The following is a 12174-nucleotide window of genomic DNA, read 5'->3' as shown; positions in this document are numbered from 1 at the left end:
GTAAGAAATTTATGGGGGGGAGGTAGTGTTGCGAAGTAAACAGAAGAGGTGAAGATAGTAGTAGTAGTAGTAGTAGTAGTAGTAGTAGTAGTAGTAGTAGTAGTAGTAGAACTAGTAGTAGTAATAGTAGTAGTAGTAGTAGTAGTATTAGTATAACTAGTAGTAGTAGTAGTTGTAGAAGTAGTAGTAGTAGTAGTAGTAGTAGTAGTAGTAAAACTACTACTAGTAGTAGTTGTAGAACTTGTAGTAGTAGTAGTAGAACTTGTAGTAGTAGTAGTAGAACTAGTAGTAGTAGTAGTAGTAATAGTAGTAGTAGTATATTATAAGAAGGAAGAGAAAGAAATGTCGAAGATGAGGAAATACAAAGGGAGAATATGTAACAGAAGGGAGAGACAATAAACGTGTGGGACGAAGGGAAGATGAGGGACAAGGAGTGAATGTAGTAGAGAGAGATACACCACCATACACACTTATATGGGGACGAAGCAAATAGGGGAGAGAGAAAAAGGGTAAGGAAGACTTTTAATATTTGGAGGTGAATACATATAGGCGCAGGAGTGGCTGTGTGGTAAGTAGCTTGCTAACCAACCACATGGTTCCGGGTTCAGTCCCGCTGCGTGGCACCTTGGGCAAGTGTCTTCTAGTATAGCCTTGGGCTGACCAAAGCCTTGTGAGTGGATTTGGTAGACGAAAACTGAAAGAAGCCGTCATATATATGTATATATATATATATATATATATATATATAATATATATAATATATTATATATATATATGTATATATAGGCAGGGCTGGCCTGCTAAGTAGCCGGCCGAATGCTAGAAGAAGATAATCAACGATCAAAACTACAGGGAAATTCTCTAGAGGAAAATTCAGCGAACACCAGAACCAAATTTGGCGGGCAGGACATATGAAAATTTAAATAAAAAACAGACTTAAATGCATACCTCGGTTTCGGTCTTAACAGAAGAATTACTTAATAATTAAAATGTCCGTGACTTCATCAGTACATTCGATCATCGAGATGCAAACTGAAAAACTAACCCCACCTCTCTGTGTCAAGACAGACATATATATATATATATATATATATATATATATATATATATATATATATATATATATATATATATATATATATGTGCATGTGTGTTTGTGGGTCTGTCTTTGTCCCCCAGCATTGCTTGACAACCGATGCTGGTGTGTTTATGTCTCCGTTACTTAGCGGTTCGGCAAAAGAGACCGATAGAATAAGTACTGGGCTTACAAAAAGAATAAGTCCCGGGGTCGAGTTGCTCGATTAAAGGTGGTGCTCCAGCATAGCCGCAGTCAAATGACTGAAACAAGTAAAAGAGTAAAGAGTAAAGAGTATATCGTCAATGAAATAGCGTTAACATGAGTGATCCGACTTACAATTCCTTTAAGTTGGTAAGGTCATGGAAGGCTTGTTCATCAATTTCCTGGATTTCGTTATTCCTCAGTTCTCTTTAACATAAAGATGAGTTTATAAAAAAGGGGTAGAACAGATTTGAGATAAAATATTAAATATCGGTTTAAAATTTCAGTACAAGGACAGCAATTCCGGGGTAGGGGCAAATCCACTACATTGGGTCCAGTGTGAAACTGGTACTCATTTATTGACTCCGAAATGAAAGGAATGGCTTGTCTCGGCAGTCGAGGAGGAGGGAGAGGAAGAGGAGGTGGTGGAGGAAGAGCTGGAGCAAGAGGAGAAAATGGTGATGAGGTGGATAAAAAGGATACATGTTAAAGAATAAAAAGAAAAATGAATAATAATAATATAATAATAATAATAATAATAATAATAATAATAATAATAATTAATAATAATGATAATTAATAATAATAATAATTAATAATAATAATGATAATTAATAATAATAATAATAATTAATAATAATAATAATAATTAATAATAATGACTAATAATAATTATAACAATAATAATAATAATAATAATTAATAATAATAATAATAATAATAAATAATAGTAACAATAATATTAATAATTAATAATAATAATATTAATTAATAATAATAATAATTATTATTATTATTATTATTAATAATAATAATATTATTAATAATAATAACAATAACAGTAACAATGATAATAATAATAATAATAATAATAATAATAAGAAGAAGAAGAAGAAGAAGAAGAAGAAGAAGAAGAAGAAGAAGAAGAAGAAGAAGAAGAAGAAGAAGAAGAAGAAGAAGAAGAAGAAGAAGAAGAAGAAGAAGAATGGAAGTGAAAAGTAGATGGACGGAGACTGAATTTTGTTCAGAGATATATGCCCTCATACACATTCTCAGATAAAGAAAACGGAAAGGATTGAAAGGGAGACAGTTAATATTTAATATTATATCGGACTTACAGTTTCTTTAAATTGGTAAGGTTCTGGAAGACTTGTTCTCCAATATTTGTGATTTTATTATTCTTCAGATTTCTGTAACATGAAACTAAGTTCATAAGATATTGTTCACAGCAGTTTTGTGATAATACATTTAATATCAAGGGTAGGCAATTATGTTTCATATAAATTATAGAATGCAATAATATTTCTAGAAAATAAGAAATGTTCATAAGGGTTGATATTAATAGGATTTCCTATGGGTCGATACTTGTCTGTACTTTACATATATATATATATTGGGTTGGTGCATAATTTTTGCGGCTTTTTTTTAACAAATTTTACTCAACAAAAACAATAACAACACTTAACAAAAACATCTTTAAATGATTATTCCGGAGCATATTCACCATCTACTTCAATTACTGCTTCCCATTTGCTTGGCAGACGGACAGATCATCATTTAAAGATGTTTTTCTTAAATATATCGTTATTATTTCTGTTGAATAAAAACTTTGTTGAAAAAATGCCGCAATAATTACGCACCAATCCAATATATGTATGTGTGTATATGCATGTATGTGTATATGCATGTAGGGTGAATACTTGATAAGTGTAAGCACCTGTATACTCCAGATAGTGGCAGAGGTGAGAGGGAATATATAAAATAAAATATCCTCCATGTTCTGTTTTTGATTTTATTTGATGTATGTATATATATGTATATATACATATACATGTATATATATATACACATATATCTCTATCTATATATATATACGAATTTATATATACATATATATATATATAATGTGACCGCGTGTGTACCGTTGGCGATTTTTTTCCTCTGTCTTCCCTTCTCTGGATCTTTCCTTTTCCTATGTTTCCGACGAAGAGCTCCGCTCGAAACGTTAAACACATATGTGTGTGTGTGTGTGTGTGTGTGTGTGTGTGTGTGTGTGTGTGTGTGTGTGTGTGTTGTACGTACGACAGGCTTCTTTCAGTTTTCATCGATGAAATCCAATCACAAGACTTTGGTCGGCCCAGTGCAATAGTAGAAGACACTTGCCCAATATACCAGGCAGTGAGACTGAACCCGGACCCATGTGGTGTGGAAGCAAGCTTTTTACCATGCGGCCCTCGCCTGTGCCAACAGAAAAGAAATTCAGAATCCACAGAAAAGTTTATGTTGACCGTTTTTTAAGCAACGCAGCAGGGCCATACTGGAACATTACCTGGGAAAGGCCTTCATAGTCACCTGCGTAGGCCTCATTGAAATGCTGGCCAGCAAACGGAAATTAGCACTTTGCATCAAATGCTGAAATCCATTGTCAAAACTGCTTCTTTACTACCAACAAGGGGCTAAACATAGAGTGGACAAACAAGGACAGACAAACGGATTAAGTCGATTACATCGACCCCAGTGCGTAACTGGTACTTAATTTATCGACCCCGAAAGGATGAAAGGCAAAGTCGACCTCGGCGGAATTTGAACTCAGAACGTAACGGCAGACGAAATACCTATTTCTTTTCTACCCACAAGGGGCTAAACATAGAGTGGACAAACAAGGACAGACAAACGGATTAAGTCGATTACATCGACCCCAGTGCGTAACTGGTACTTATTTAATCGACCCCCGAAAGGATGAAAGGCAAAGTCGACCTCGGCGGAATTTGAACTCAGAACGTAACGGTAGACGAAATACGGCTACGCATTTCGCCCGGCGTGCTAACGTTTCTGCCAGCTCGCCGCCTGTCAAAACGCCGCCTGTCCATTGTCAAAACGAGTGTTGTTGTTGCACGCAAACGTATGCCCACATATGGCCGTCCACATCGTTGGAACCATTGACTTTCGAGTTGCCAGAACACCTTGTATACAGAGATCTCACCTCTGGGGCCGCTCAAACATCCTTTATGAGGTCGTCGATTTGCTACGGACGAAGAAGGTTTTGCGGCAGGTGACATGGTGTCTAAAACGATGAGATCAACAATATAAAGTACTAGCAGTATCACCCGGCGTTGCTCGGGTTTGTAAGGGAAATAACTATAAAGCATTTTTAGAGAGTTATAGCCAAAAAGTAGCAAAAAAATGCATTAAAAATGGAAAAAAAATGATGGTAAATTTTTTTTTAAATCGTTGACTCATCGTAGACATTTTTAGAGAGCTACTTCCCTTATATAATAGCGAAAACAATGCATTAAAATGGAAAAAAATGATGGTAAATTTTTTTTTAAATCGTTGACTCATCGTAGACATTTTTAGAGAGTTACTTCCCTTATATAATAGCGAATACAATGCATTAAAATGGAAAAAAATGATGGTAATTTTTTTTTTCACTTTTATATATAAAGATTTGTTGGTAGAAGAACCAATGAGAGTTTAAATTATTGGTTGTTGTGGAAAAGATGTAAAATTTGTTTAATACTTACAAATATTCGACATTTACGGGAATGGCTGGTGGAACCGTAATCAGTCTGAGAGATGCACATGATATTTGAGTCTGGAACTCATTGCACCTGCATTTAGTGCAGAAATCTGGAACGGCATGACCCTCCGAAAATAATCTCAGGTATAGTGTCAGCATAAAAGCCAGCATTAGTTTCATTGTGCGACGGAACATACTTTCAGGCGAAGATTAAATCTGGAAAAGAAGGAAATAGAAAATATCAGACATCCTTGTTATTTCTTTCATGTTCACTTGTTCCACATGATGAACTTATCTTTCATTTCATCATCATCATCATCGTTTAGCGTCCGCTTTCCATGCTAGCATGGGTTGGACGGTTCAACTGGGATCTGGGAAGCCAGGAGGCTGCGCCAGGCTCCAGTCTGATCTGGCAGTGTTTCTAAGGTTGGATGCCCTTCCTAACGCCAACCACTCCGTGAGTGTAGTGGGTGCTTTTTACGTGCCACCTGCACAGGTACCAGACGAGGCTGGCAAACGGCCACGATCGCATGGTGCTTTTTACGTGCCACCTATTTTCACCTATTTTCAATTTAATATTTTATGCTAGAACAAACTGGTTCTCGAAAATCAATGTTAAGAACCTAATTAAAGATTATAATTTTAATTAGTGATAATGTCGAATAAAAATAACATACACGCAAATAGACAAACCCAACGCTTCACTTACGCGTAGCAAGCATACATGGCGGATCTACTATGGACCCAATGAAGCGGAAGTCCTACAAGTCAATGACATCACTGGCAGCCAAAAATAATACTGTGTGGTTAGGGAGCTGCTTCCTGCTTAAATGGTTTCGGGTTCAGTCCCACTGCGTGGCACTTTGGCCAGGTGTCTTCTGCTATGGCCCCCGGGCCGACCGAAGCTTTGTGATTGAATTCGGCAGGCGGAAGTTACTGCCGTGTGTGTATGTGTGCGTGTAGGTAATCAGTGCCTCTCCGAAAGAAAGAGAGGGTATTCACATAACACGAAGGCGGCGAGCTGGCAGAAACATTAGCACGCCGGGCAAAATGCGTAGCCGTATTTCGTCTGTCGTTACGTTGTGAGTTCAAATTCCGCCGAGGTCAACTTTGCCTTTCATCCTTTCGGGGTCGATAAATTAAGTATCAGTTACGCACTGGGGTCGATATAATCGACTTAATCCATTTGTCTGTCCTTGTTTGTCCCCCTCTGTGTTTAGCCCCTTGTGGGTAATAAAGAAATAGATATTTACATAACACCGGGTGGGAAAATTTTCTCCGGGGATTATTGTTGCAACAAAAGGTGTTATCACGTCCAATTACATTGAAACATGTTGGCTCGAAGGGAACTTGGCTCGAGGCGAGCTTGACCCGAAGTGAGTTCACTTCGAGCCAATATTAGACAAGAGAAGCTGATCTCCGTCTGTCTGTGCGTCAAAACATCTTTGTAGAGATTGGTAAGAAGAGAAGGAAAAGTGGGAGTTAACTCCTATCACAACGTATTTTTACATGGAGGGAAGAAAGGGAGAAGATAAAGTTGTTGTTAAGAGAAAAAATACAATGAACGGGAAATAACTCTTGTCACAACTTATATTTGCATCGAGGAAAAAATAGGGCAGAAACAGTTGTTAAAAGAGAAACTCAGTGAGAGATAGAGTGTGTATGTGTGTGTGTGTGTGTGTAAAAGAGAGGTAGATGGGTAGTATTCTCACTATAGTAACTGAAAAGTTTGGCTAAAAACGCAGGAACTTTAAGTGTAAGTCTGTCAACACAACGCAACACAGACTTCAAAAAGTAACTATATGGATACATATAGGTATTTTATTGTTGTGTGTGTGCGCGAGCGTGTGTGTGTGTGTGCGAGCGTGTGTGTGTGGCGCGAGCGTGTGTGTGTGCGCGAGCGTGTGTGTGTGCGCGAGCGTGTGTGTGTGCTTATGTATGTTTCTCAAGGCGGCGAGCTGGCAGAACCGTTAGCACGCCGGGCGAAATGTGTAGCCGTATTTCGTCTGTCGTTACGTTCTGAGTTCAAATTCTGCCGAGGTCGACTTTGCCTTTCATCCTTTCGGGGTCGATAAATTAAGTACCAGTTATGCACTGGGGTCGATTTAATCGACTTAATCCCTCTGTCTGTCCTTGTTTGTCCCCCTCTGTGTTTAGCCCCTTGTGGGTAGTAAAGAAATATATGTATGTTTCTCAATACATAGACAAATCAACACAAACTTTAAAAAACTTCCACTATAGTGACAGGTTGTTGTTGCTGAAAGAAAAATACAGTGAGAGAGAGAGAGAGAGAGAGAGAGAGCGCGCATAAGTGTGTGTGTGTGTATGTATTTGTATCTGTGTGTATTTGTGTGTGTTGGATTGCGGGGCGGGGGTGGATATAGAATTAAAATTTCTTTCAAGAAAAAGAATAGGTTCTCCCTGGTTCTATCATCGTGATCATTACAGTAGGAATCGTCTGAAGGATGCATTTCCTCTTACCTGTGTCGTCCCCGGCAGCGTAGCGACGGATGGTTAACAGGTGAGGAATTATGATGGACACACGAACACGTGATCTCAGTATAAGCCAGTTAGTGACTTTGAAGGGCCGAATTTTTTTTTTTGAGGAAAAGGGAATGACAAAATAGACACTCCATTAGTGACAGGCCCCTATTTCAGGGGATAGAAACATCAATAATACTCTTTTACTCTTTTACTTGTTTCAGTCAGTTGACTGCGGCCATGCTGGAGCACCGCCTTTAGTCGAGCAACTCGACCCCGGGACTTATTCTTTGTAAGCCCAGTACTTATTCTATCGGTCTCTTTTGCCGAACCGCTAAGTGACGGGGACATAAACACACCAGCATCGGTTATCAAGCAATACTAGGGGGACAAACACAGACACACAAACATACATGCACACACGTATATATATACATATAGACGACGGGCTTATTTCAGTTTCTGTCTACCAAATCCACTCACAAGGCTTTGGTTGGCCCGAGACTATAATAGAAGACACTTGCCCAAGGTGCCACGCAGTGGGGCTGAACCCGAAACCATGTGGTTGGTAAACAAGCTACTTACCACACAGCCACTCGTGATCGGACGTCAAAGCGGCAACGAAATTTGAGTTCTGTCAAACATGTGCCTTAACTGTGCTGTTGTACGGATGCAAAACCTGGACAGCTTACTGCAAGCATATCCAACGTCTCGATCGATTCCACCAACGATACTCGTGTGATATCCTTAAGATCTCATTGCGATCTCACACGCAGGATACGAAAATGGCAGCTGGCAAAATGTTGGCTTTTATGTCCATGATTACGAAACTCCAATTTAGATTATCTCGTCATTATGTCTTTAGCGATGTAGTAAGTTAAGTTAATTTTTGGGCTCAAAAAGCAAAAAAGCAAGGCCATATAGGGGGACATGGAGTTATGTACAGAGTGGTGTTCATGCAAAGAGTTCAGGCCATTTCTGGTCAAGGGAGACTTTGAACCGAGCGGTCGTCGGCATCTTCACTATCTCGTCCGGCAGCTTATTCCACGGATCTGCAACCCGGACGGAGAAAGCCCCTCTCCTTCGATTGAGATGAAATCGTTGCAGATAGAGCTTTTCGGAGTGACCCCGCAGCCGACGCTCTGGAGCAGGAGTGAAGAACAGCTCTTTCGAGAAGTTACACTTTCCGCTTATGATGTTGTGAGCAAGAATGAGATCACTACGACGTCGTCGTTTTTCTAGAGGATAACGGTCGAGCGTCTTCAGCCTTTCTTCATTAGACAAATGCTTGAGACCAAGAACCATGCGGGTAGCCAGCCTCTGGACTCTTTCGAGATGATGAATGTCTTTGAGGTGGATAAGAACTTGGACAAGGTAATGATCTAAGTAGCCAAACTCACCCAGAAATGGACTGAGATGAAAATGTCCCTGAAAGGTCGGGCGGATGTGACGAATATGTACGTCGCATCCGTCATTGAATGCCGTCTGACTGTCGTACTTTGCCTCAAGTCACGCCTGAAGATGCTGGAGTGTATACTCTTTCGCTTTCTGTGGAAGGGGCGCGTTCCTCTTGTCAGGCGGTCTATCTACTTGTCAACAGCTGCTGAACGGAGGGCTAGGCATGCCATGGTTGCTGATGCGCAGGCAGGCGCTGGGGCTGCAGCATCTCCAGCGTTTCTTTGATAATTAGCAGGGGTGGTTGCCCTTAGTTAGACGCACTTTTCCTCAATTCGTCTCCTTAACGGAAATGCAACCCTGGGTCAAGCAGAGAGACCGAGGGAGGCGAGTGGCTAGAAATTCTACCTTTACGGTCTGTAGGAGTTTAGTGGAGGATAGGTGTGACGACGTCGTTAAGGAGGCCCCGGACTTCAACGAGGAACAACTGACCGATCTTTTCCGGAGGACTTTTGGCCCGGGGCCTCTGGATAACTTCCAAAAATCTTTGGCCTGCTACCGGGGAGCGTTGTCAGTTCAGTATAAACTCCACAGGCACGGAAGTGCTGTCAGTCGGAATTGCCCGAGATGTGTGCGGAGCGATGAAGCCGTTCTGCTCGCACTCATCCAGTGTCCGACAATTTCTGATGTGTGGATTTATGATGAGCACTTACTGTCGCGTGTCGCACGGATCCGACTATCAACCGAGACTACTGTTAAGATTGCTCCGCCCTCTTCTTTTGGTCAGGAAGGCCGGGCAGCTTTCATCTGCCGGGTGGCCACGACGGAAGAGGCTGTGTGATGGGCAAGACTGAAAGGACCGAAGACCAGCACTTCCCTCTCTGGCAGATCTCTGATCAACTTTTTGAGGTTCCACTTGAAGAGACGGATCAGAGTGGAGAGGGAGATGCTCCTTTCTAGCAAATTTATTGAAAGGGGAACGAGAGTGACAAGCATGGTTCGTGTGAACGGGATGGGGCCAGCTCTGAGCATGCGCTCCTGAGTGGAGTAAAAGGGAGCGGAAGTACTTGCCTAAGTGGTCAGGGAAACCGTGATTTTCTGTGGGGTTTGCACAGTTTTCCTTTGGAAGTCCCCCCCCCTGTTGGGGAATTGTATTTGTTTAATTTATTGATAATTGTTTTGTTATTCTTTTATGTTTGCTTGGTAAACCCTTCCGTTTGTGTCCGTTTGTGCATTTGTATTTGCGTCCCTGTATGTTCTATGTAGGCCTATGTGGGCAATAACGAAAACAATAATAATAATAATAATAATAATAATAATAATAATAATAATAATAATAATAATAATAATAATAATAATAATAAAGATATAGTTGTCAGAGATCATGAAGAAAAATAAATGCTTTCTAATTGATGTATCAATACCGGCTGATAACAACGTGTCTCTAAAAGAAATGGAGAAACTCTCAAAATACAAAGACCTGGAAATAGAGGTAACCAGAATGTGGAATCTGAAAACAGAAACAATTCCTATCATAGTAGGTGCATTAGGCATGATAAAAAAATATTCAGACAAATACATAACAAAAACACCAGGACTTACAAACACATATAACATACAGAAAATTGCACTACTAGGCACTGCACACATCCTACGCAGAACACTTTCCATACAATAACCATCAGAGCATCACAACAAATCACAGCACATACCCAAGGCACACAGAGCTGCGCTCGGTAGTGAAGTGAAAGCACGCTATAAAAATAAAACTACTGAATAATAATAATAATAATATAATAATAATAATAATAATAATAATAATAATAATAATAATAATAATAATGATAATATAATAATAATAATAATAATAATAATAATAATAATAATAATAATAATAAATGTCCTGATGCAGTACCAGGCAGTGGCTCTCATGGCTTCTGATCTTAACTGATTGGAAGTGTTATCATGTACATTGTTTTGTCTTGGTATAAAAGATGGGCTACAGCAAATATTCTGCTCAATACCACAGATTTGCTTGTCAGTTGTTTGACCATAACCAGTTGAGCATGTCCCTTAGTGGCTGACGATATGTGCATCTCTGATCACAAGCAGAAGTAGTGGGGGAGCATCATAGCCATGTGTTGAAAGGAATTCTTAGAGGTTTGGATATTTCACTTTTGGAAACATGGGTGGTTCGTTCAACAGCCTTAAACAATCCTTATTCAGGGACCTTTTGAGCGGGATGGATTATTCGACCAAAAGAAAATTCTAACTAGGCCCCACCTGCAAGGTCATGCGCTGTTTATCTTGATATGGGATCACCATGTCGCGCACATATGGTTGTGATGCATGTGCCTGGTGTACCCTTATCAGACGGGTAGTCATGATGGGTATACTAGGCTTCGTATATTTTACCCCAGTGTCACTTTGATGGCATGCACTGCTCTCTCACTCAATAATAATAATAATAATAATAATAATAATAATAATAATAAATAATAATAATAATAATAACAACAACAACAACAACCTCGAGAGAGCCGAACAATGGTATGAACACAAGTTAGAGGGGGTAATAGAAAACGAACATTACAAAATACTCTGGGATTTTAATATGCATTGCGACCAAGTCATTGAGGCGAGACGACTAGATATTGTGCTCATCCATAAAGATGAAAAAGAAGCAAAGATATCGATGTAGCAATAGCAGGCGATTAAAGGGTGAAATGTAAGGAAACAGAAAAGAGTGAGAAATACTAGCTACTGTGGAGATGAGATAGGAAAATTATGGGGCATAAGGAAAGTAATGGTGATACAGGGGGTAATTAGAGCATTAGGGGCAGTTTTCAAGGGCTTTGAAAAACATATTAAGAATATTGGGGCTACTGTCAGGCTCGAGGTGATCCAGAAGTCAGCATTGTTGGGTATAGCTCACATTCTAAGGAGAGTGTTGGTCTCTTTGAGTCACGGGAGAAAGGCACCACTTAACACCTTTGGTGATTTGTTATTGTCTGATTTCAAGTAAAGAACAATCGGTAATTAAGAACCATCCGAAAGTTTTTTATAACAGATGATGATGATGATGATGATGATGATGATGACGATGGTGGTGGTTGTGGTGGTGGTGGTGATGATGATGACGAACGTGGTGGTAGTGGTGGTGGTGGTGGTTGTGGTGGTGGTAATGATGATGATGACGATGGTGGTGGTTGTGGTGGTGGTGGTGGTGGTGGTTGTGGTGGTGGTGATGATGATGATGACGAACGTGGTGGTGGTGGTGGTTGTGGTGGTGGTGATGATGATGATGACGATGGTGGTGGTGTGGTGGTGGTGGTGTGGTGGTGGTGGTGGTGATGATGACGATGGTGGTGGTAGTGGTGGTGGTGGTGATGATGATGACGATGGTGGTGGTGGTTGTTGTGGTGGTGGTGTGATGATGATGACGATGGTGGTGGTAGTGGTGGTGGTGGTGATGATGATGACGATGGTGGTGGTAGTG

At 40.1% G+C, this 12174-nt stretch overlaps 1 protein-coding gene across 1 annotated transcript in view; it reads right to left on the bottom strand.

The window, feature by feature from the left end:
- Positions 1–1399: 1399 nt before the first annotated feature.
- LOC115227668 (leucine-rich repeat and transmembrane domain-containing protein 2-like) overlaps positions 1400–12174 on the bottom strand; it is a 15898-nt gene continuing 5123 nt past the window's right edge. The window contains exons 2-4 of the mRNA XM_029798424.2: positions 4804–5015; positions 2398–2469; positions 1400–1486 (exon numbers count right to left, since the gene is read on the bottom strand). Coding sequence (XP_029654284.2) covers positions 1411–1486; positions 2398–2469; positions 4804–4994 — 339 coding nt within the window. The 5' untranslated portion in view covers positions 4995–5015 and the 3' untranslated portion in view covers positions 1400–1410. The remainder of the gene's footprint in view (positions 1487–2397; positions 2470–4803; positions 5016–12174) is intronic.

Source organism: Octopus sinensis, unplaced genomic scaffold, assembly GCF_006345805.1.
Source record: "Octopus sinensis unplaced genomic scaffold, ASM634580v1 Contig06847, whole genome shotgun sequence".
In the NCBI taxonomy this organism is placed as follows: domain Eukaryota; kingdom Metazoa; phylum Mollusca; class Cephalopoda; order Octopoda; family Octopodidae; genus Octopus; species Octopus sinensis.
This window is presented reverse-complemented; position numbering and strand designations above follow the sequence as displayed.